Source organism: Sorex araneus, chromosome 6 (genome assembly GCF_027595985.1).
Source record: "Sorex araneus isolate mSorAra2 chromosome 6, mSorAra2.pri, whole genome shotgun sequence".
NCBI classification, from domain to species: Eukaryota; Metazoa; Chordata; class Mammalia; order Eulipotyphla; family Soricidae; genus Sorex; species Sorex araneus.
The window spans coordinates 97506349-97532450 of NC_073307.1; the positions used below are offsets into that span (position 1 = coordinate 97506349).

Genomic DNA, 26102 nt, shown 5'->3' on the forward strand with positions numbered 1-26102 from the left:
AACCAGCTTCATCAGCCACAGAGCGGCAGCAGGCAGCAGGCGGGACTTTGCCCGGAGGCAGTGCAAACACTGCCAGTCAGGGGGACAGGATACGCCTTGCTGGGGGGAGGCACTTGGGTTTGACCCCAGGCAAAAGAAAAGCCACCAGGGAAAGCGCCGAGCGCTAGAGCTGCCCGCTGGCTCCCGGCATGTCTGCCCGGCACCTCAATCAGCAAGAAGGAAGCGCGAGGCCCCGGGCTGGCACGGAAGCAGCAGAGCCAGTCACGGGAGGAATGTCCGGCACCCAGAGATGCCCTGTGCGCCCACGGGCCGGGCCGGAGGCTACAGGACACAACTTCCAGACACGAAATGCCACTGCAGTGCTACGGGATCAGGAGGAACGAGCTGGAAATGAAAGGAACAAAAATATTCCACCTGTGACAGTGTCGCCAACACTAAAACTTTGGAGTAAATTCAGACTCGGGGCCTGTAAGTTCTGAAATAAGATTCAAAGAAATTAAAGACTGGAAACAAACAGAAAGCCGTCCCGTGACAGGGGCTGGAAGGCACCTCCCTAAGCAGACGGCGAAGCGCGCTATGCCGGTCCCACCCCAGCAGAATTTCAACGGCAGGTAGGGCGCCTGCACAGCACATGGCCGACCCGGGTTCAACCCTGCACTCCATATGGTCTCCTGAGTCCACCAGGACTGACTGCTGAGCACAGAGCCAGGAGTAAGACCTGAGCACTGCTGCCCCAAACGAACGCGCACACACACACACACACACACACACACACACACACACACTTTTTGGGGGGTTGTGAGGCGGTTGGGTGGCACACCTGGTTCTATGGTCAGGAGTGACCCGAGGCCGTACTCAGAGGACCAGGTGTGGTGCTAGGGCTTGAACTCAGGTCTTACACCGGTCCTATATTTCCATCCCCTTCCATGGCTCACAAACCGATCCAGAAATTCTCAGGAAGCAGCAAAGGTTCTGATGGCCAAAGTCACTGCACCGTCAGTGTCCTCACAGGCATCTCCCAGCCTCAAGGTCTCCCACAAACGCAGTGACCAAGACAGGGCGGCACTGGGCAACTGAGAACCCCCCACATCTAGGGTAACTGATTTTTTCTTGCTTTTTTGGGGTCACACCCAACAATGCTCAAGGATTACTCCTGGCTCTGCAATCAAGAACCACTCCTGGTGGTGCTCGGGGGACTCTACGGGATGCTGGAATTCAAACCCAGGTCGGCCGATTGCAAGGCAAATGCGCTCCCCTCTGTACTCTCACCCCGGCCCCGGGTCAACTGTTGGCAAAGGTGCCAAGATCATTCAATGAGGAAACAATAGTCTTTTCTGCAAGTGGCGCGGGAAAACTGGAACTCGCTTGGGACTCTTCACTGACATTATAAACAAATGTACACTAAAAATGCATCAAAGGGGCAAAGAAGAAAAGTGTCTGCCATAGAGGCAGGTGGAGGACGGGAGAGAAACCGGGACACTGGTGGGAAACTTGCACTGGCAAAGTGACAGGTGCTGGAATAATCTATGACCAAAACCTAATCAACTTTGGAACTGTGTATTCAATTAAAAAAAAAAAAAAATCAAGGCTCTCCGCCCAGATGTGATCCGTTGCTGAGCGCCCATGATCCCAGAGGCCATCTGACTACTCTCGGCACCAGCAGCTTCTTGCAGAAACACCTCCAGACTGTGAACTAAGCCACGGCCCCCTGCCGCCCCAGGAGGGGAAAGGTTTTTCTCTCTCGGCTTTTCCTTTCCGGTGGGGCGGCGTGGCGACCGCCATCTTATAAGGCCCACTAAACAGAGGTACGAGCTTGCAGTGATACAATTTTTGGCAGAAATTTCTCTGGACTTAGCTACAAAAATACAGAAATCCAGAACCGCGCGGCCACGACCTCATATCTCTTTATTCTCAGCAAGGGAAAACAAATTATCAAATGCTGCCTTTTCAGCAGGTTCGATTTTGGGGGGAAAATTCCAAATAATAGTGAGTTTTATGTTGAAATATTGTATGTAATCAAAGTAAAGAGAAAGTAAAGTGAAAATTATCAGCTACACAGGCGGGGGGGTGGGGGGGTGGGAGGTATACTGGGGTTCTTGGTGGTGGAACATGGGCACTGGTGAAGGGATGGGTGTTTGAGCACTGTATCACTGAGACTTAAGCCTGAAATGTAACTTTTCACATGGTGATTCAATAAAAAATTTAAAAAAAAAATCAAATTAAAATTTTTTAAAAGTTAAAAAAAGAGCTGCACGTGTTAGAGCTAAATCTTAAAAACCCAGAGGACACTATAGGCATAAAATCTTCAAGACTTTGAATTAGGCAATGATTTTGAAAATGCAACAAGCAACATGGTGGGGGACACACACACTTTAAAACACTTTTGTGCTTCAAAGAGTACTATTAGGAAAATGAAGAAACATACTTAGATGTCATGTATTTAATAAGACAAATCTTACAACTTGGACAATAAAAAAGATAAATACTCCAATTTTGCAATGGGTGAGAGATTCAAATAGACATTTTCCCAAAGACACATAAATGGCTAAAACATACAGGAAAAGATGACTGGCTTTCCACTGCGTTTGGAGAAGACAAAATCACAAGTTACTCCATCACCCCCACTGAGACGGTCATAGCTAATAAACACGAGAGGACACAGAGGGTTGGACGCCTCCTACACTGCTGGACAGATGCCTGCTGCTCCGGCCACAGAGGAGAAACAACGCGACTGTTCCTCCAAAGGTCAGAGAAGGCGTCCCCCAGGAGGCATAGCTCACGCCTAGGGTTGTACAAGCGAGGACAGACTTGCGTGTGAAATTCAAGCAGCACCGCCTGTTAATTTATTGTCAAAAGGTTGAAATCACTGAAATACCCACCAACTGCTGAAGGCCAAGTAACGAGGATATCTAATTCCTGACAAAAAAATACTGTCTGGTACTGAAGACCAATGAAACCTCGGTCCTTGCTACAACATGATAAACCTCACAAACGTCATGTGAGGCAAAGGTGGCCAGTCTGAAGACTACGTAGTGTATAGACCACTGACAGGTCGGGACTGTCAGAAGGAGCTGCTGTGAGGTGGGGGGGTGGGGGGTATATGTATATGTGCGCATGTGTGTATGAGAGGAGGGAGAGAGGGAGAGAGAGGGAGAGAAAGAGGAAGAGGGAGAGAGAAGGAGAGGGTGGGGGAGAGAGAGAGAGGGAGAGCGGGGAGGGGAAAGGAGAGAGGGGGGAGGGGGAGAGAGGTGGAGAGAGAGGGAGGAGGGGGAGGGGGGGAGAGAGAGAGAGAGAGAGAACACTCGAGAATGTGTGTGGGTCCACGGCTAGGAATCTGAGGTCACACCTGGCTCTGTGCTCAGGGGCTGCTCCCAGCTGTGTCTGGGAGTCAAGCCCAGTGGTGCTCGGGGAATCATTTACCTCTTTAAAAGTCTCTCTGGCCCTGGGAAGGAAGTGGTTATTTTTTCTATCCGGTGGTGAGAATCTACGCTTTCTCGTCATGAATGTAGGCGAGCATCCTGCATAGGTGGAGCGCGAGTTGTCTGACCAAGGCCGAGTCAGACAGGCCCTCCCCACCCCACTTCCTGTTCTCCGATGCTCCTTCAGAATCACACAGAGCACCAGGTCGGGAGCCAGCAGTCGCGCGCAGCCGCCCTGCAGAGGCTGGCCTGGTCTTACCTGCGTCGATGGCACACGGGTAATGGTAGCGGAAGGAGCAGCCTTTGTTGTAACAGCCCAGCGTGGCGCCTGCCTCCTGGCAGTGGGAACATTTCTGGGAGGAAGGAGGAAGGCAGAGGTCAGCACAGCCTGGTGTCCCGCCCGCAGGGGGAAGGGTCTCGATCACGACACACAGAACTTCCGCAGGCACTTAAGTGGCGGAGGGCCCCCACCAGGGACGCAGCTTTCCTCCCCCCCCCCCCCCATCTGCTGGCCTGGCCGGTCCTGCCCTCATTTCTCACCAATCAGGGCTGCCTCCAGAGCCTGCCTGCCTGTGTGTGCCGGGGAAGGCTGGGGTAGGAGGGGAGAGGGGAGCGAGTAGTGTTATATATAAACCTTGTGGAATTCAAAGCAGAATTGGGTTCTAGTTCTTATGTTTGGAATTTTTTATTTTTATTCTACTGATCCCAAATGCCCAATGTAAGTATATCTCCCTTTTCAGAAAATATGAGTTCCTGTGTGCAAACGGTATTTTTACACACAAATCCTATTTTAAATGCACCAGGAAATCTGCTACAAATTTCTGGCTAAGTGAGGCAGGATTCTGCGGCCGACATGCTCCTTCTTCTCCGGTCAGAGCGCACGCCCCACCCCCACCTCCCTGCGTGGCTGCCGTGAGCAAGCGCCCGTGCCCACCCCCCATCAGCCAGCCAGGATGGAAGGGCACGCTCCCCCTGGCTGCGCCCATCTCAGGGAGCTGGGAGAGGCCCACGCTGTCCCTGGTGCCAGGAGGGGTAGCAGGAAGTGCTCCCGGAGCACTCAGACTGACGGGAGAGAGAGCCCCGATTACTGCCCTCCCAGGAAAAGGGCCAAAGGGCAACCTTCTCCCTACGAGTTCTGAGTTCTGAGTTCTGAGTTCCGTAGGCCTGTAGCAGGGAAGGCCCTGACGGCCCCAGTGGGAGCGAGTCAGGCGGCCCTGGGCGCAGGAGCCACCACAGGGGGGCGCCCCTGAACAGGACTGCCGGGGCTCCTTCGGGCATGTGCAGGAGGCGCCTGAGGAAGGGGGGCTTCAGGTGGGCGCTGACAGCCGTGCTCTGGGCTGGGCGGCGGGGCGCGCCACAGTGCGCCCTCACACCTTTGCCAAGGGAGAAGGTGGCCCCTGGCCCCTGTGCTCCGTCTATTTCTGCCGGAGCCACAGAGCATGTCTGGGACTAAGGGTGCACCCACGGGAACCTCGGGCAGGAGCTGGGTGCCGGGATGACCGAGCGCTGAGCGGTCTCTGCAGATGGTCCCCCGGCTCCAGGTCTGCTACAGGAAGAAGCGTTTCTGAATTAAAATCATCCAGAAATGACTTTGTAACTTGCAGTAAAAATTGTAACTTGTACTTATAATTAAACAAAAAACCCTAAACAAACAATTAAAGAATTGTAATTACGATTAAACAAAACTGTAGTCAAAATAATCTCATGGCTATAGAGAGGAACCAAGCACCAGAGGCACTGCTGAAACCTAAACCCCTCCCCGGGAAACCAGTGCCCACTTCCTGGGGCCCTGCACCCCCTAATGCTTGTCTCCCCACTGCCTCATGCCCAAGGCTGTCCGCTCACGGACATATGTGAGGGCCCGTGCGCTGACTCCACCTGAGAGCAAACACACAGGACACACGACCCACGAGCACCAGCTGCCGTGACACGGTCTCTGCAGACGCCCTGAGAAGGCCCCTGGGGGCCGCCACTCTCACCCCCTCAATCCTCCGTCTCAGAGGCAAAGGGAAAGGACGGGCCCGGAGCCCAGCCATGGCCTTTCTTCTCCCTACAGCCTGACCAGAGAAAGCAGAATCGTTCCTCAGCCAGAAATAGCATCACAGAGCAGCGCTCGCTTCTGCCCGTCGAAAGGTGCAAGGACTGCCGACACCCACCCCAGGGAGACAGACGTGATGGGAGGGCTGGCTGTGCCGAGTCCAGGGACCCTCAGAGTGTGGTCCCTGAAGCGGCAGCATCACTGGGGAATGTGCTGGAAATACAAACCCCAGGGGTTCGGAAAGATGCACCCTCAGAGCAGGAACCCCCCCAATCCAGCCCCGGGCCTGCGGCCTGGCGGCTCTGTTCTCTGGGACGCTGGCCCGGGCACAGCCCGGCGTGTGGGCGCGCCACAAGCAGACGTGCTCTCGCAAACACAGCCACCGAGGAGGCAAGAGCGCATGTGAACCCTCGAGGCAACAGCAACAAGGGGGCGGGAGGACGGAGACAATCCCGCACAGTCCCGGGGCCAGAAGGGTCCCTGTGGCCACTCAGAAACTGGGGCGGGACGGCTTGGCCTGCTCGCAGCTGCAGTTTCCAGGAAGACTTGGCCAGTAAGTGGCAGTTAATGTGTCCCTTCTGGCTCACAGCCTTGCAGTGTCCCCCCCACCCCACAGCAGCCGTGCATGTGACACACAGCAGCCCGTAAGGAGCTGCGGGGAACCAGGTGGCCGCCACAGAAGCCTGTCTTCCATATGCTGTCCTGGCGTCGCGATGTGGGCCCCACTTCTGGAAACAGAGGTGCAGACAGGCCCACTGCCACTGGGGGTGGGGCGGGCGGGGTACCCTCACTGCTGCAAGCCCCCCTCTAGCTGAAGTGAGCCAGAGGGTTCCACTGGCGGAAACCTGCCTGCCACCGGCACCCCCATTTCTTCTGTGCAGATACTAAAGACAAGGGTATTAAAAGACACACACGTACTGGGAAACGAGAAGAGCAAGTGATGCGAGGGAAATACTCCGACAAGACCAAGTTTCTGCCTCGGGCTGCTCACTGAGGGCGGAGGGAAGGAAGTGAGAGGGAGAGAGAACTGGTAAACGAATTCACCAGGGCATGCGAGGGCAGGCGTGAGCGCGAGCATGAAGAATCATGACGGTGAACAGGCCAGTGGGAGCGAGCAAATCCAAGGGACGGGAGAAAGAGAGATGGGAACACGAGGCCGGAGCCTGTGCGAGCTGCAAAGGGACCAACACAGGCACGCTGGGAGAAAGACCGCCCAGGTCTGGGGAAGACGTGAACACACAGAAGCACCGAGAAGCACCGAGAGCCACACAGACGCTGAACCAGCGTCCCTGAGACCAGAGGTGTGGACGTCACGAGCTCCTCTATCCGGCTATCTGCAGTCCGGGACCGGAGACTCGGGGGGCCAGCCAATGGTCACAAGGAATTCTGGCAGGAGGACGGAGACGTGACCCCATCCCCAAAGGGCACCAAGACAGCAGCTCCAAGTCTTACGTCCAAGTCTAAGAAGAAATAAAGACCCCAACAAAAGTGCATGGGGCCCCAAACACACATCCAAGTGCAGTATTGGGGGGGGGGGGCGCTGCAGGAAGCTTTGCAACCGAGGCACATCTGAAAAACACACAACAGCCCAGCGGCGAGCTTCTCAATAACAAACAGTCCACTAACTAAGGGAGGGAGTACAGGCCACTCAAACCACTTCTGGCAGTTCTGCATTTTTTGATGCTATCATCCTGGGCGATGAATGATAAAAGGCATTCTTAGTTCTTTGGCACGGATAAACAACAGGCCAGCCCAACAGGGACGTGGGTCCTTGTATTGGCCATGGCACTAAAGTAGGGGTGTGTGTGTGTGTGTGTGTGTGTGTGTGTTGGGGGTCAAGTCAGAGGCAGTTCCCAATTCCCACATAGTTTAACCCGAACCCCACGCAGGCGCTGAGCTGAGTCCCCACACCCTTCTCTCCCTGAGGACACTCCCTGTGGCAGGCAGGGCAACTTGCCCTGTCACTCAGCCGTGCACGCTGCCCTCGGGTCAGACGATTAGCAGGCGTGGGTGAGGGAGGCGCTGTCCAAGCCGCTGCACACGCTCGGGCACTGACTCGTCCTTCCGCCTCCCTGCACTGAGACCTGCCCGAGCTGCCGGGGGAAGGAGAGTGCCATGAAGACTGCCCTGGCAACCCCAGCTGTGGGCAAGACTGAGCTGGCAGAGCCTGTGAAGGGGGACACGGCGTGCGGCGAGAGCTCTCCCCCGCCGGCCGACACCCCTACGCCCCGCTGCCCAGCAAGCACCGACTCTCCGGCCAAGCTGCAGCACCCCTGCAACTTGGCACCTGAGCTGGTATTTCCAACCTGCTCATTTCGGGTCCTTGCTACCTTTGAGCTCAGAAGGACGGTTCCGATCCGAGGCTCAGCACCCTGACAGACTCAGGAGGAGAGCGGGGCGCTCAGCCCGCCCGGCCAAGCCCTCCGTTCAGAACGGGACCATCGAGCAGCCTCTCAACACCCCCGAGGAAGGCAGCAAGGCTGGCGGCACCCACAGCCTCGGTGGCTCTCACGTCCTTTTCTGTGGCTCCGGGGCTCTCTGGCTTTCTAAGGCGGGGATGCCCGGTCTTGTGTGAATGCTGGGGTGCTGCCAGGACCCACGAAAGACATCCAGGTGATCAGTTCTTATACAAAAGTTAAAAATTCCACATCAGGGGCTGGAGCGATAGCACAGTGGGGAGGGCATTTGCCATGCACTTGGCCAACCCGGGTTCCCTGAGCACCGCCAGGGGTAATTCCTGAGTGCAGAGCCAGGAGTAACCCCTGTGCATCGCTGGGTGTGACCCAAAAAACAAAAAAGAAAAAATGCACATCAGTTTATCCCCTGTAAAATGGGAATGACAAAAGTCCGTGTCACCTTTGAGGATGCCATGTAACGTAACCCCAACGGTGCTTCCTAAGTGGGAGTTTTCCTCCTTTCTTAGGCCTTATAAACTGACACAAAATGTTCCCTGGCTGTTGAACATTAAAATTAGCCAGGACACACACTGAGGGAGGCTGTGAAAGACACACTGAATTTTTTTTTTTTTTTTTTTGCTTTTTGAGTCACACCCGGCAATGCTCAGGGGTTACTCCTGGCTCTGTACTCAGGAATTACTCCTGGTGGTGCTCAGGGGACCATATGGGATGCTGGGAATCAAACCCGGGTCGGCCGCATGCAAAGCAAACGCCCTCCCCGCTGTGCTATCGCTCCAGCCCCTGAATTCTCTCTTGCAGCTGATCTTCTCTTAACAAAAGTGCCCGAAACCCACAGCACCCGCTGTCTGGGCGGCATGCCCGTCTGCCATGTCTGAGAGATCTGTCCAACTGCGGCCCCACCTGGGGTGCTCGGGGACCACGCCTGAGCAGACCCAGGCGGTCTGTGCCAGCGAGCACCCTCGCGGCTGTCCCATCTGCCAGTGTGTGGTGCCCCTTGGCTCCTGGTCAGTCACACGCTCACTCTGCCCTCCTCACGGTGTCCACCACCACATGGCAGCAAGCACTGTGTGCGATGGCGTGAGGACCATGTCCGTGTTGGGAGGAAAATGAACAGAAAGCAGACTACACAAAATCATATGCAAATTAAATGCGCCAGCAGGATGTCAAAGACATGGAAAATGACCCCAGAAAGGCCTGCTGAGCTCCACAGCTAAGCTGAGGGCAAGCGGCCAGGCTGGGCCGTGGGCCACGTCCAGCGGTGCGCGAGGAGGGCTGCCCGCAGAGCCAGGTCTCTCCCCGGCCTCCTTCGGTGACCCCGCTCAGAGGTGAGACCTAGAGCCGCTACTTGCAAACTTTCCTTCTTACTAGAATCATCTAGATAGGAAGGAAAGTCTGAAAGATATGAAGCGGCTCTAGAGGGCTTTGGGAATTCCTAACATCCTTCCAACATTCCAGGCCACAACTGTGACTGCCCTCCCAGCCGGCTCTGGCGGAGACGCCTCCCACCCCACGCCGCGCTGCAGGCGGTACCAGCTGTGTCCTATCCGGAGAGCTGCTCTCTAGAACCATCCACCACTGATTTGCTTCTGGGTCCACAGCTGCCACGTGGGTCTGTGCCCAGCAGGTGGTCCTGCTCCTCCAACACTGGTCACCTGCCCCGGCTCCCATCGAGCCCCCGACAGGAAACACACCTGGCCCAAAGTCCGAGACCCGATGGCCCGCTTTCAGGTATGAGACCTAGTGGAATGGAAGCGCCGTTTCCACTCCGCTCCTCTCCCGCCCAGCCCCTCCCAGGGTGCTTCTCAGGGCCAGGGGTCTGGGCTGTGCTGGGAGGCCCTTGGTCTGATCCTCGGCCCAGTGTGACCCTCAAGCAGTGTGGCCACACCACAACCACTACCAGGATGACCACCAAAGCGGCTCTGATGCATATCCTGAGAACTATCAGCGTCCCCGGGAACCCTTTCCAAAGCACGCTATAAATCTAGAGTGTCTCCGGGCTGAGTCGGCAGGGGGCGGGGGTGGGAGGGCGGCTGGCCTTGGAAATGGAGCCAAGCAGAGGCAGCCTGACCGAGCTGTGAATCAACAGCAGCCGCCCTGCCTGGCGTGCCTCCCACCCCCGGTCTGACCTGCAAGGAACGCCCGCCCTTGGGGGTCCTCCTTTCTGTAGCGCTGTAGCAGTGGGAAGACTCGGGGTGAAGGGTGCCTTCCGACCCACACCCCTTCCTTCCCTCTGCACCTTTGTCTGCCCGGCAGGAGCTGTGCAGAAGGGAGCCTGCGCACCTTCCCCCAGGGCAGCGGCCCGGGGCAGAGGCCCGGGGAAAACCTTCGGTCTGCAGCGCGCTGGGAGAGGACAGCTTCTCTGAGAACAGTCTTTTGTTTTAAAAAATCTCTGCCTGCACGATTTGTAGGCAACAGTTCGCCTCCAGCGCAGGCCGCCCGTGCCCCTTCACCACAGTCTTCAGTTCCCGTGCCTACCCCGCCCCCACGCCCCGCAGCAAGCCTGTCCTGCAGTCTGCAAAAGGGCGACACCAGTCGTGGACAGCTGAAAACCACTGTTCTAGGAGACTATCAGACGCACCTGCTGTTGTTTTGTCAATCCCCAACTACCACTCCAGAGACGACACACGCATGTGCGGCCGTTACGAACCTAGATTTTCAGGACGCAGGTGTGCTAGGACGACAGCCACGGTGCGACGCGAGTGCGCAGGCAACAGGGGTGCATAACGCACGAACAACTTGGTCTAGGAGACAGAAAGAGGGAACTCGGGGACCCCGTGAGAACTGGGCTGGGGTGATGGAGAACACGCCGTGAATGGGCCCAACACGTGCCTCTGCACGCAAGATGCCTGCCCCCGACTCCCGGCCCCGCATGGCCTCTGAGCATGGTCCCCAGGCACTTTGGGTTGTCCCACCGCAAACCAAAACCACAAAAGCAGAAAAGCAGATCCCAGCGGTGCGGCCGTTCCACTCAGCCCCGCTGCTCTCCACCTTCCTCGGGCGCGGGTTTCTCTGCAGGCAAGAGACCTCACAGTCCGGTGTCTTTGATTCTTTGTGGTCTCCGCTTTGATACCCAAATTTTCTTGAGGGGCATGAATTTCAGAAATGCAATATTTCCTCTTCGCTCAATTTTTTCCTTGCAGTCCTACGTGCCAGGCAAAGTGACGGAGGGAGGCATGAAAGGATAGTGTCTGCCTCAGGTACCAAGAGGAGACCCGGGCTTGCAGCAAGGCTGAGACGGAGACAGGGCTTCCCCAAAGGGCTGTGGGCCGGGCTGAGGGGCACCCTGCTTAATTGAAGAGGGTCTTCTGGGGCAGGAGGCCAAGCAAGTCCGAGTTTGAGAACCGCTGACACGGAAACTGGGCGTAAAGTGGAGAAAGGAAGCCAGGACACCGGAAATGAAGCACTCAGGTGTGAGCGGCTGACACCTGAGTGCCTTCAAGAGGCACCGTCAAGAGGGGTGGGGAGCCCACGGAGGGCGCTGGGGGGCAGCAGCTGCTCACTGGTGCTTGGTTAGGGGTGCGAGGGATGAGTCGGGGAAGGGGTGGATGCCAGGTACTTGCCTTGCATACCTGGGTTTGAGCCCAGCAAGCCTTCTGCGCCCCCTCCGCCCACAGGGCAGTCAGGAGTAACCTGCAGCACAGCCGATGTGGCCCCCAAACTAGAAGTAATAAAGAGCGTGGGCGTGTGGAGGGAGGTGGAGATGCCTGCGTTTGAGACACTCTGGAAACCGGCAGGACTTAGGGCTTAGCTTCGTGCCACGGGGTTCCCGAGACCGGTCATGGGTGGTCAGCGCTGTGTGTGGGCAAGGAAGGGCTTGGGGCTAACAGTCCTAAGTAGTGCTTGGGAGCCCCCTCAGCCTCCCTCTCCCCAAAAGCTACTTACTCCAGGACACATCCCAGAGGCCAGAGACACTTCAGGGCCGGAGAGCAGGACCAGGGACTGCCCCGCCCCCACCAGGGAAGCCCAGCAGAGGAGGAGGAAACAGCCTGACTGAAGGCAGACATCAAGGGATCAGCAGAGGGTCCCATCTCAAGAAATGTTTTCTGACAAATGAAGGTAAGTAAAGCTAGAAGACATTAATCAATGCTATTCTGAATTAAACGAACTCTCTAGTGCCCCGAAGTGAGGATTCTACTAGAAATCTTTTTGTAGGAGATGGTTGAGAATGGGCTTTATCAAAGAAAATGATTTCAAGACTGAATCCAAAACTTGCCTGTAGAGTAAAGCCCAGCTAGGAAGCTTCCTTCTGTCCTACTCTGTTGTTCACCCTCCAGTACAGAGCAGCAAGAGCCCAGGGAGGCCAGCGCGGCTGCCTGCCTTCCTGGGATCCAGGGAGGAAGCCTTCTCTTGGCTCCTGCCTCACCCACAGTGGCCTGAGATATAAGGGCCCAAAACTAGAGGGGAGGGAGGGAGAAGGGAGGGGAGAAAGGGGGGACGGAGGAGGAGGAGAGGGAGGGAAGGGGGAAGAGGGAGAGAGGAATGGGCGCAGCCAGAGCTCTGGGGTACAGAAGGGTCAAACTTGGGCCCGGGTCCCAGGCTGTGCTGGCTGGAGGGAGCAGAAGCCCTGGGCACTGCCCTCACCAGCTACTGTTGAGTCACCCCAGCTCAGTTAATTAAAGCCCCAGTCTTCTCACATTCAAATAACACCCAGCTGGGGGCGGTGGGGGGGGCAGGGACTGGAGCATCCTTTAAGAACACCAGTGAAGGCAAAACCCCCAATCAAACCTCGAACAATGAAGGGAATCTTTCTAAGATGCCATCTGGGATGTTCGGAGCCAGCCAGCATGAAAACGGGAGGGAAGTGGCAGCGGCAGCTCCCCTGGTCCGTGTGACAGACAGCCGCTGGCCCGCAGGGCGCCGGGCTTATCTCAAGGCCAGGGAGTGGGCCCGGAGGGTCCGGCTCTCCCCATTCCCCCTCTCCTGGTCTGCTCCAGTCAGGACCTCGCGGCAACACCGCCCTCTACACAGCAACCTGCACGGGGTCTGGCAACCACGACTCCCAAGGGGCACACAAAGCGGAAACCTCTTCCTTCCTCCCATGGAGCTGGCGGGGCCTGGGACGCGGGCGAGTGTGCCCAGCTCTCCCCTTGCGGTCCAACGAAGGGAGGCAACGGCCAGCGTTTCCCCATGAGACGCATTTGCCACTCATCTTCACCCCAACCCCTGGAGGAATATTTGAAGAGCACTAAAACAGGACTTTGGGCGAATTATCTTTCTCCCCTGGGAAAGGATGCACATCAGTCGGCCGCCACACGTCCCTCATTGATTCCCAGCAGGTCCCAATGCTGACTCCGGACAGGCAGCCCCCGGCCTCTGTTCCCTCTGCTCCCCACACGCTTCACGGCCCAGCAGAACAGTAGCGCAACTTCGCTGGAAAACATTCTAATACTTCAGCTAGGGGAGTCGCTGGTTTCGGAAGAAAGGGATCTGTGCCCTTTAAGAAGTTAGAAAGGCGGGGCTGGGAGGCCGGGCGGCTGAAGGCAGTAATTAGCACATTTCCTCTGAAGAGCAGCTGAGAACCTGAGAAAGGGCTGACCCAGCGGGAGTCTGCGGGAGAAGGCGCTGGCGCCCCGCGCCTCGGAGATAAACCCTGCGCTGAGATCTGAGTCACGCAGGGCTCCGTACTAGCTTATTTTTATTTTCCCTTTGCTCACACGATGGATTGGCCTATGAGGGAATGATTACCTTCAGGGCTTTCGGAATCGGAAAAGGCCATCTTTTCCGATAAGAGAAAGGACCCGCCAGCAAAGTGACTTTTCCCCATAACCCTGTTTCTCTCGAGCCCAAGAGCGGGGGGGGGGGGGGGGGGGGAGGGGGTGTTGGGGTGGGTAGGGGTGGCCGGGGGGGATTCGATGCCTCCAGAAAGCTGGTAAAGTAATTATGGAGTCGGAGCCAGGCACTCGCAAGGTGCCATTTTTAGCTGCTGATTGCAGCAGCCGAACTGACAAACCCGGTGCCAGAGGCCTCGCGCACAGGACTCCCCTCCCGTGCAGATCACACGGGCCCCGGGCCATGCCCACATGTGGCTCCGGGGCGCGCCCCCTAGCTCCCAGCCCTTCTTCCTACCTGTCTGGGTTTTATTCTCTCTTGCCTAGATCAGTGGTTTCCCACTGCCAGTTGGGCTGCCGGTTCGCAGAGTGAAAAGGCTGAAAAGCGCCGGCCATGCCCTTCCCTCTGCCTCGTCACCCTCTCATGTCAGCCCCGGCACGCGGAGCTCAAAGCCGCCCGCAGGCCCGGGGAGAGCTCAAAGGGCTGCAGCACAAGCTTTGTTGCAGGATCAATCCCGCGGCCCCTGCCTCTCGGCACCTTGGAGTGCCCCTCCCCCACAAAGTCATTAGGCAAAGTCACCCACTTCCAAGTGTCTGGAGGGTTCGGCCGCCCGGAAGGAAGGGGCAGATTCCACGGGAAGGGCTGTGGGACGCTCCCCCAGCCCTGCCCGCCAGGCTTCAGGGGCCATTAATGAGGTGAGATGGAAGACACCTCACAAGCCACCCTATGCCCACAGCTGCGTCCCGTGACGCCCTCTTCTCGGCGCCTTGCACAGGAGGAAGCACTTATCCCCAAACCCAGGGCAGAGACTGGCACGAGAGCTGGCTGGCGACACCCTGGACTTCAGAGTCTGGGCTGCCGAGGGAAGATGAGCCGGCAGCAGCCCCCCGCCCCACCCCCCTGCTTCTTATCCCCAAAAGTTGAGCTATGGGCTCAATCTACTTTCACAAACATGGAGATGTTTGTTTCAGAAGATTAATCTCAGAGCACAGGACACACCACAGCGGCCTCTGCTCCGACAGAGCCGGGCTTGGGGCACCGTGCTGTGACATGAGGTATAGCGGCCACATTCAGTCTTCCCCTTCCCACTCCCCCGACCAGGACCCCTCCGGCCCCCTGAGAGGCCTGGTCCACAGGTTAGGATAGGAAGTTGCACTGTGAGCGGCTGGCTCTGCGGGCTTTATCATCTCACAAGTCCCCAGGAAGCCGACTCTCAGGGATGCCCGGATGAACGCTGCGCTGGAACCCTGCCAACACTCCCCCTGCACACACCCCCAGTGTCTTCGATCAATCCCAGGGTCTCCTGGGCTCCCCGATATGTGACTATGTGACAAAAGGCGGTGCCATCACAGGGCTCTTCTGCAAATTACAAGCAAGCAACAAACACGCAGAAGATGGGGGCAGCCCCAGCAGCAAAACTGGAAAAAAAAAAATCAATTGTCAAGGTGTTTCCGGTCAGATAGGGAGCGAAAGACAGTGCTGGCTCTGCGGGCAGCCAACCTGGATTCAATCGCAGGCACCCCATATGGTCCCCCCAGCCCTTCCGGAAGTGATCCCTAAGCAGAGAGCTGGGAATAGGACCTGAGTACTGCTGGGTGTGGAAGTAACTAGTACTGTCTGGCAGATGGAGCATGGAGAAGAGTCACTTTCTGAAGTTCTGGACCTGAAATGGAAGACAGCTCTGGAAGACAGCTTAGTGGCACCAAGCTGACCAGAGGACATGAATGAAGTTCTCTTCATTCACGAGGAGTGGGGGTGGATCTGGGAGAATGGACGCTGTCTGGGGCAGAAGCTCTGTGCTTGCTCAAGATTCCCTTGCAGGGGCACATTGTGGGGCGTGACTGAAGCTGGGGGGGTCTGTACAGATCCATGGGAGGCACTGTCAGCTGCTGGATGCTGACAGAAGCCACATGAGGATGCTCAGGGCTGCGGTGGGAGGACATGAGAGCGTCTGGCTCCGAGCAGGGGGCGGTGCTCCCTGGCAGGCTTTCAGGATACGGGTAGCAGCAGCTCAGGAAAGCCACAGGGGGTGGGCTGGGCCAGGGGCCCATTTCTCTTGCCCCTCACTCTTTTTTTTTTGGAGGGGGGGGTCTTTTTTGGGCCAAACTAGAGATGCTCAGAGGTTACTCCTGACTCTGGACTCAAATTACTCCTGGCGGTGCTCGGGGGACCATATGCGATGCCAGGGATGGAACCTGGGCCAGCCATGTGCAAAGCAAACACCCTCCCCACTGGGCTATGGCTCCGGCCCTGCCCCTCACTCTTCAGGTCCCTCATCACCCCTGTACCGGCAGGGCTGAATGCGCCAAGGCAGGTCAAGGCTTGGGCAGGTCAGGCCTCCGAGACCTTCCTCATGTTCCTTGACCACTAGGAGCAGCTTCCTGGAGCTTGGACGGGTCCTTTGTCCTCAGAGCAGAGCTAGACTAAACTCTTGGCTACGCATGGCCGCAAAAACATCCACCAGCAAGTTCTTCCTCTGAATCTGTCCCACTCCCCTCCCCTCCACGTCTCAAAGGCGTCTGGACTAACGTGACACAGCACGTCATGATCCCCACCCAACGGGCACTCCTCTGGGTCTGTGTCTCAAACCCGCAGCATGCTCCACTGGAAGACCCCAGCCTGGACACCGGCTCTCTCTGCCCTGAAACCCACCGCGCTCGCTCCCTCCCCTGCTGCACCTCTGCAATGCCTGATCTAGCTCTGCTCACCTCAGCTCCTGGGGAGCTCCACCTGGCCCCCATCTCAAGAAGCTCCGGGTTCTTGTTCCGTCACATGCTTACTTTAATGACATGGCAGCTTTGTTCCTGGCACCCAGCAGATGCTGATGAGCTACTAGGAAGCGGGGTGTGAACTGGCACTGCCACAGCCACGCAGGGTCTGGCAAACATCACACCAGCAGCCAGGGCAGAGCTCGGTGGAAACACAGGATGGGGGAAACTGATCAAGATACCACCGGGGACTGCTGAGTGGCCGGCACCTGCCGTGATTCCCCGGTGCCATAGCAGGTGTGTATCTAAGGACCGGAACCCCCAGTCACGGCTACAACAGCCCCAACACCAACCAGGGACGGGGGAGATGCTGTTCCATAATGGGACCGGCAAGAGATGAGAGCTGGGTTATTCCGGAACAAGAACTATGGGATGCATGTGGAGGGGGGGCGGCGGGGGCACACGGGGCAGGCTTCGGGGGAGGTGCCTGAGGCCTGAGTGCCCTTGGCCATATGTCATCTCTTCCTCCCTGTCCGAGTGGAGGCTGTGCTCTCAAAGGCCAGTCCCCAATGCTCGTCTCAGGAGGCACCTGCCGAGGCAGAGGCAGGGCTGCACAGGTCTGTGTGAACGCAGGGCCGTGGTGGGGAGCCGGTGCCTCATGGAGCAGCATCTGGACAGCAAAGGAAGATCGGCCAATTTCTCAGCGAAGCTAACTATAAGGCGCACAGAGAAGGGACGGCTACTATGTCTTATTATATTTTAGTATCTCTCCAGAAATTAAGATCTACCCAGTTCTTCCACAAATGATACCCGCCTCTCAGGTGATTCCAGAGAAATACTTTAAGTTTAGGCTTCGGAGGTCCAACTGCCTCCAGCACGTCATGTGCTTCTCTGCCAGCTTCCGGAAGCTGCCTGTTCTGTTCCCCCTCTGTGGGGGAGTGGGGTGAGCTCTGGGGCTGACCCGGCCCCCAGGAATTGCTCTGTGCAGCCAACAGACACGGCAGCAGGTGCTCACAGCGCACGCCAGCCAGACTGGGAGCGCGGGGACACGCTTGATGCCAGAGAATAGGGCGTGTGAGCTGCTGCTCAAATCAACGCGCTACTGACGAGCAAAAGCGGCTAAAATGCATGGTGAGTCGGGGAGAGAGGAGGCATGAGAGTCTGGTGCCAGCAAATAATGTGTCTTTGAGGGGCTGTCCTCTCACCGCATTCATGTATTCTGATTCCTTCCCAGAGTCCTCTGCAGAAACACGCAAAGGGAATCACCTGGCAATTCTCCGGCAGCTTATCGGAAGGAGTGATTAGTCAATGAAACCACCTTTCCAGAAGTTTCTATACAACAAGAAAAACAACTTCGAAGCACACCCAGGGCCTACACCCGAGGCCCACCTGAACCAACAGTTAAGCTTCACGGACAGAGATTCCAGAGTCTGGAACCTCCGGCCTCTCCGTGGGGCCAGTTACAATGAAGATGCCTGCTGTTTGGAGAGCATGCTTTACTAGAAACTTCCACAAACAGCTCTGCCTCATGGAAGAAAGAAAAAGCCTCTCAAGTTAGTGTCACCGCAGCTGGGCCCCACTGCCACTAGAAGGGACCAGAGTCACTTCAGAACAGTGTGCCAGCTCAGAGGGGGGCGTGTGCTCTCGGCAACTACCCACCCTGTTCTCACAGGACACATGACCAGAGAGATGTTGGCTGGCAACACTGCAGAAGAAATGCTGGGGTGGTAGAGCAGGTAGCGCATTCGCCTTGCATGTGGCCAACCCAGGTTAGATCCCTGAGCGCTGCCAGGTGTGGCCAGAAAGAAACAAAAAATGGCCCCCCAATAAACAAATATTGGGGGGCTAGAGTGCAAGCTCTGCCTGCATGAGACAGTTGTGGTCATCCCCTGGGCGCCACCAGGAACAGCTCCCAGGCACGGAGCCAGAAATAGTTCCCGTGTGCTTCCTGCCCAACCCCCTGCCCCTTGCCAATACTGCCAGGGATGGCCCCCAAAACAAAATGAAAACAGAGTAAGAGTCAGCTTAAGTGTAAGGGTCTATCTCTCAATAAAAGTTTAAAAAAAAAAAAAAGTTCTGCTAAGCACCTTTGACCCAAATCACAGGGCTGCCCCTGGCTGACTGCAAACTGAAAAGTAAGTTTAAGCAGAGTTACCCAACTTCACAGAAGCCACACACACCTCCCAGGACTGCCGCCAGCCAGCCCACAACACGCCTGGAATGGGTTGGTGCCACCGAGGAAACTACCAGATCTTCAAGGAAGTTATTTTTAGGCCGAGCAGTCTTGGGTCACTGGCCTATTTATAGCATTCTGAGAGTGCTATCAAAGCCTCATTGACGGGGAACTTCCATACCTCTGAATCTCCAGACGACAGGAGTTATTCACCCAGATAAGAAAAAAATATGCACAGAAAAATGACAGCCAATTAAGCAGAAACATTAAGTTTCCAAGTGCGTGATCAATGAGCATAAAACACTGAAATAGGGATCAATGTCACCAGCATGGGACAAAGAGAGAACACCAGCGGGCTGGAGAGAGCACAGTGCGTGAGGCACTTGCCTTGCACACGGCTGACCCGGGTTCAATCCCTGGCACCCCATATGGTTCCACAAGCACTGCCAGGAGTGATTCCTGAATGCAGAGCCAGGAGAGGAAACCCTGAGCATCACCAGATGTGGCCCCAAAACAAACAACAAACAACCCCCCCCAAGAGACATATCCTAAAAATTTAGAAAGAACACCAGTGAATGGAGGCTGCGGGAGAGCCAGGCCCCGGGGTCTTGGTGATGGTCAGCTCCGTATGGCCCGGTCCAGCTCAACCACAAAGAAGTTAAAGTCTGTCAAAACCTACAAAATGTTCTTACTTTCCGATTTAGCAGTCCAATATCTGAAAAAAAAAATTCCCCATATTCCTTCATGAATAAAAAGGCTTACTGCTGCATAAACTTAGTAAATTAACATAAGGTTTTAATGTTCAACAGGGCAGGAATGGCTGGATAAATTACATTACAGTCACATTAAAACAAAACAAAAAAAGCCAGATTAACACAAAAATCAAAATGATGAAACAGGGAAAAAAAAGCCACAGAGCCTGGTTACTGTGGTGTGACGGTGGTGACAGCGAGTCTGTCTCCTGGCTCCTAAGGGTTGTTTGGAGGCTTAAATGTGATGAGACACTATGAGAAACACACACGCCCCACACCCCGTTAGCAATCAGCATTTCTGGACTATCCTCTCCAGTGAGACAATGAGCAGACATCGTCAAGGAAACCCCCCAACACTATGCAATGGACTGCCAGGACTGTGGCTTCCACGGGTCAATCAGCCTCAGCACAGCCTCATGAACCTGTATCGCTGTATCACTGTCATCCCGTTGTTCATCGATTTGGTGCAGCGGGCGCCAGTAACGTCTCCATTGTGAGACTTGTTACTGTTTTTGGCATATTGAATACGCCACGGGGAGCTTGCCAGGCTCTGCCATGCGGGCGAGATACTCTCGGTAGCTTGCCGGGCTCTCTGAGAGAGGCGGAGGAATCGAACCCGGGTCGGCAGCATGCAAGGCAAACGTCCTACCTGCTGTGCTATTGCTCCAGCCCCCTGAACCTACTTTTCTACAAATATAAGAGCCCTCCCTGCAGGAACTTCACCCGACACCCACCCAGGCCACAGGAGCAAATGCGTGGGCTGCCACCCCACTTCTAGGTCATGGGCCTTTCCGAGGCTTCCATGCCACCTTGAGAGCAGTGTGGTAGGAAGGGCCGGATCGTGCAGTGACCATCGGACCGAGCTCACAGCTGTCTCCTGCACCAGAGTCGTCTCGACCCCCCTGCACACCCCCCCCAACTCCCCCCACACAGGCTCCAATCATGTCATCCTGTACACCAGCTCTCTCTCACTAAAGTATAATCAGGGGTCCCCTACAGCAAAAACCCCACTCTCAGGTAACTTGGGATTGAAAGTCTATCCGTTTCTTATCTACGGAGAAGCTAAATGAAAACCAACCAGTTCTTACAAAAACCACTGTCCTGAAGACCCGCATTATCAGCTGATGCAAACTTGCAGATCAGACTGCCCGGTTTTCCTCTGTCTGCTGTACAGAGGATGTAACTTTTGTTTTTCTTTACTACCTTCCCCCTCTCTTACTGGCATCGTCTGCACTCACCTGAAAATTCAAGCTCTATCCTTCCCTTCCCCTGCAACAACTCAGCCCTTTCTCATTTCTGTCCGCTTAAAAGGCCACCTGCTCCTGTGAGTCCCTTCCCCTACCAGCTCTTCTGGAAAATGCCATGCGGCTGCCCGCCCCCCCCCCCTGCTGCTTTCCCGAGCTTACTGAAGAAACTCACACCTAAGTGTGTAACTCTTACACGCTAGATACTACCAGCAGTCTTGCAATACTTAAGCTGTAAGTTAGAGAAACAGCACATAAACTGGCCGTGGAGGGCAGAGTCTGCGGCCATCAGCAGCCCACTGCATCGGCACACACCTCTAATTTGCAGACTGACGCATGAAAAGCTCACATCAACCTTCTCTCACCGGGTGCAATGGGCCTTCCAGGCTTCGCAGATCCCTGAGCACGGAGCCAGGAATAAGCTCTGAGTATCACTGGGTGAGGCCCAGACCTTCCCCCCGCCACTCAAAAAAAAAAAAAAAAAAAGTCCATCTGGAAGGGGTGCGGTCAGTTGGGGGTGCGCAGACAGGAGACCATCACTTAGGGCACAGCAGGGAGGTATGGTCTAGCAGAACACAGGAGGTCACAGTCACCAGTGCCCTGGCAGCAGCCACAGTGCAAGGCCTTGCCCAGGCCAAGGGGCAGGGAGCTCTGAGACCAAGGCAAGGGAGCAGATGCTAGGCCACCAGTGTGTGACACAATCAGAGACCTGCAACAGAAGGGGATCGGCTCAGCCGCCTCAAGCCTGGAGGGGGAGGACAGTAAAATCCATCTGAATTTTCCGGGTTAGGCAGTTTTCAGAGTCAGGTGGCACTCACGCAGGCACACAGGAGACTCCACAGTATTTTGTTAGGAGAGCATATTTAATGAAACACCAGGTAATAAATCCACAAGCCACAATGGACCTCATGAATCGGGGCAGCCTCGTCTCCCTGTGTGAGGGGCTGGAGGCATGCTTACGAAGCAGACAAAATCTAGCTCAAACGAGACTTGAAGTGACCTTGGGAGACTGAATCACCTCTATCAAATTAAATAAAGGGCAAGTTGCTGTCATTTTAATTTGTTCTTGAGGCACATTAAGGAAACCAGAGCCAGGCAGACGAAGCAGGAAAGGGTCGTACAGCCATCGTGCAACAGCGCTTGGGAAACTACGCTGCTAGAATTGAACCTGGGGCTTTCACATTCAACTCCTCTGAGCCATCTCCCTGGCCCCGGCTTTATTCTGGTATAGGGACCACACTTTGACGCTGGGGGCAGAGGCTTTCTGAGTGGTACTTGAGGCCACCAGGGACAGACCCAGCAATGTTCTGGTGAAGCCATTTGGTACTGGGGGTTGAACTCAGGACTTCACACATGCTGGGATGAGCTTAATAACTTGAGCCACATCCCCGAGACAAGAAACTAATTTCAGAGCAACGTCTGAAATCAGCACACCACTGTCTGAGTGTGCCACTGAAGACGCTAAGTCATCTTTAAATCTGAGGGCCACGGGACGGTATCTCCTGCCCTCTCACCACACTGCCCGGCTTATGAGAATAAAACGTGCAAGTCGACTGACATTACGTTCTACACACGCAGCTAGTATTCTGGTCTTGGCAGAGGACAGCAAACATGCCAGTCTTCCTCGACTATGACAACCCTGCACGAAGCCGAGAACGCATTCAATGAGCTAATCCTGAGAACAGCCCTGCTGGCCTCGCCTGACATGTGCTCTGGGCACGTTGCCCCTACCACTGTCCTCTCGGTGAGGAAAGCCATCTCACACAAAGCCCATCTTACGGAGGAGAATGCTTTTGTGGAGCACTGTCCTGTAAGTGACAATCAAAGTGGCCACACAGGTTCTGCCATTGACACGCAGAGCTGAAGGCAGCCCCGGCCTGAGCATGCCTCGAACACTGAGCGGCTGGGCCAGGGCCGCCCACTTCTCTCTCCTGCCAGAGCTGGTGGTGGGTGGCTCCGGGTCGAGGGTCACTACCAGCATCCCAAGAGTAATACGCCGCACAATGGCACGCTGCCAGCCCAGAAACCAGTGAAAATGAAAGACAGCCTCTACTGAGTACGTGTGGGTTTTAGCACCATCCTCAAGTTAAGCTCATGAAGCAGGAGACCACCCATCTGAAGGAGAAGATAACTGCAAAGCTATACCATGGGATTCATTTCAAGTTGGTCAACTGTGATCTAAAAGCTGTCATTAAAGGACGAGGTAAAATGTGGAGTCCTAACTCTATGGTTGGTTCCCACTCTATGGAAACTGGCAGAGGAACAAAACAACACATTCAGTGCCAGGGACGGGAACCAGGGTCAGCTACATGCAAGGCAAGCCCCTTTCTGCACTCTCGCTCCTGCCCCTGTATCTACCCATCTTTATATGCTTTAACTTTTTGCTTCGTTGGCAAGGGGCAGGGGGAGGCTTGGGGCTTACTCCTGGCAGGCTCAGGGCAGTGCCAGGGATGAAACCCAGGTCTGAGGGGTGCAGGCAAGTGCCCCCCTGCTGTACTAGCCCTCCAGCCCACTACCCTTCAGCTGGAAATGAAGCCTTCCCAATGTTTGTTCCTCTGAGCAATTTGAAGCATTTCCAATTTGAATTTTTCGGGTCAACCTGGGGGTGCTCAGGGGCTGCTCCTGGTCCTGTGCTCAGGGGTCACTCCTGGTGGCGCTTGGGTGACCGTGAGGTGCTGGGGATCAAATCTGGACTCCCACACTCAGCCCACTGAGATAGGGTCCTGATTTTTTAAAATTACTTAAAAAATCCCCAGTCTAAAAGACATCATGTTATTTAAACCATTTAGTCAGTGAAAGGGGGGGGGGAGCTGAAGACTGATTTATCATATTCAGTGCATTTGTTCCAATAATAACATCCCACATTTTATTTTGGGATCAAAGCTGACAAGCAGTAGACTACAGTGTCACTTTCTGAAGACAGGCATTCCTGATGAGCTTGAGAAGCAGGCCTGCTGTTCCCCAGCCTCTCAGGGGTGGGGGAGGGGGCTAAGATTTAGGGAGACCAGGTGGGGGAGGGCTTCTACTTTCGATAAGCAAGGTTTGGCTTGAGACAAAAATCTAGGCATCTATCCTTTGAGCAGAATTGAGTCTGATTACTTGTTACCAATCATTGCTACAGAGTGTTTAAAAATTTACACATTGAAATTACTCTGAGAGTGTAAAAATATTCTATGTTGAAACAGCAGCAGAGTGACAGGGATACACACCAAAAAGTAACAAACAAAACAAACAAATGCAGCAAGTTCTAACTTTCGGTAGAGCCTAAGCAGGCCAGCACCAGGGGCTGGAGGACAATGAAGAAACAGCTGGGGGCTTGAAATGGCTTAAAGAATTCTTTGCTTTAAGGGTCTTCAACATTTTTCTGTCTACAGGACTTGCATTTTGAAATGTCACTGTATCTAAGAAGTAAATTTACTTTAAACTTGGAGTTTGGGAATGACACTGAGGATGGAGAAAGGAAAGAAAAGAGGTTAAAAAAAAAAAAGTGTTGGGGCAGGGAGAGAGCACAGCTTGTAGCACATGTGCCCTGCATGTATGAGGCCTTGAGTCGTGTCCGTGTCCCCCCTCTCCCCCCCCATGACGTAGGCTGATGCCTCCCTGCACCCCCAGCACTGCGGGCTGTGCCTCTGTAAGAAAGAAAGAGGAATGCATGTGTGACGAGAAAGGGAGGGGAGAAGGGCAGGGCAGACTCCTGTGACTGAGCTCCAGCATTCTGTTTAGAACCCCTAAATTTCATATCATCATTCTGACTACAATTTGTGAGTAGTTCCAAATACCATTACATACGCAACAAAAAAATAAGTGTTTTGGAAGCAAAAAAAAGGACAATAAAAAAGGTTCCAAGAATGCTATTCAGATAAATATAATCTATATTAACTATAACTCAGTCATCTGAATTCATCAAGTATGAGTTTAAATACTAAGTCACGCCCAAAATGCTCATTTGATTTAAATATGGCCAACTGAATGTGTATTGACACATTTGCTCTCCCTTTCCACAAAAATAAAGGTACAAGTTTCTAAGACAAATCCATGAAGCTGTCTCAGGAGAGGCGGTAACGTGCAAGAGTCAGCCACATTCTGGAAGCTGAAAGAACAGAGCAAGTGGCCCGAAGGGGGAAGAAAAGAATGAAAGCAGTCGGGAGCCAGTGGAGTGTCAGCTACCTGGCAGAGCCCGGGAAGACAGCGCATCAAGCATCTGCGACAGGGTGGAGGGTGTACCAGACAGAACAGGAGACCAGAGCGACAGTGCCAACTTGACTCGGCGACCCCCACCATCACCATCCCACTGTGCATCTAGAAGAAAATGCTCTCAGAAAAATAGAACAGATATAAAGATAAACAGAAGATTAAATGATAAAGTTAAAGGGTGTGAAAGGATTAGAAAAGGAGAGCGCGCTAAATCCAAAGCATCACTCCAGGAGACACAACGCCTGGCGCTCCAGGAAGCAGGGACAGAGGGAACACAGGGAAGGCACAACACGACCCACCGGAAGAGCCTGAACGGGAGAGGCGTGCTCACCGTGGAAGGTCTCTGTGCAGCCAGCAGGACGGTGGAGAGACATCACCTCCAGACAGACCGTTTTAAGATTTCAGAACCCTGGAACTCAGACCCTCTAACACACAGAGGAAGAAAATACACCAAGGGAGGAAATCCACAACTGCCTGAGTTCTCTCCCACCTAATCCTGGGACACACCAGAGGAGAGTCAGGAACAATGACTCTAAGACGGGAAAAGTACTTGAAATCAAGAATTTTAAACACAAACAACGGCCAATGAAACTTGACAGCAATAGACAAGTCCAGACAAAAAAGATCTTTGCCTATCCACCTCCCGACTCCCTCTCTGGGAAACTAGTGCAGGATGGCCCTGTCCTGAATGAGGGGCCACACAGAGAGGGTGAGACCTCCAGGCTGCAGAAAACATCATGTGAACATGACCCCAATTTGAAACAGACCAAAAGAATAAATACCCTGACCGGGAAGTATGGCTACAAAAGATACAGTTCCAGAAAACAGATACTAATAATTCCAGAGAGAGAGAGAAAAAGCTTTAGGAGAAAAAATATACAGCCTTAAGTGGGGGCTGGAGAGAGCACAAGGAAGGCACTTGCTGTGCATGTGGCCAACTCACGTAGCCTCTCCTGGCCTCTCCTAAGGTCCCCCGAGACCCGCCAGAAGTGATCCCTGAGCAGAGAGCCAGCAATAAACCCTAAGAACTGCCAGGTGTGGCCCCTAAACAAACCAAAAACCAAACAGAAATCTAACTATAAATATAACTAAATATACTTCATAAACTCTCTAAGTTATAAGATGTTGGAAATTTTTTTTTTTTAAATCACTAAACAACAAAGCGCACAAAATATTATCTAGGAAGAGCAGAAGAATCAGGATTGAGGAGGATGGGCTAGGAACTTTGTCTTAATGCTCTGTCTCACACCTTCATAGCTCTACAACCCACAAACATGTAGTATAGATAAAAGGAAGTCAAATTGTCCAATTTCATTTTCCACTCATCACTGGGGCCTTAGGGCTTGGATTCGGAGGAATGACCAAACATGAGACACTCGTGAAGAAAA

The 26102-nt window shown here is 54.5% G+C and overlaps 1 protein-coding gene across 3 annotated transcripts in view; it reads right to left on the reverse strand.

The window, feature by feature from the left end:
* Positions 1-26102, reverse strand: part of TCF20 (transcription factor 20) — a 135206-nt gene that overhangs the window by 6810 nt on the left and 102294 nt on the right. For all 3 annotated transcript variants that reach the window (XM_055142541.1, XM_055142540.1, XM_055142542.1), the window contains one exon: positions 3679-3772. In XM_055142541.1, the coding sequence (XP_054998516.1) occupies positions 3679-3772 (94 nt within the window). The remainder of the gene's footprint in view (positions 1-3678; positions 3773-26102) is intronic.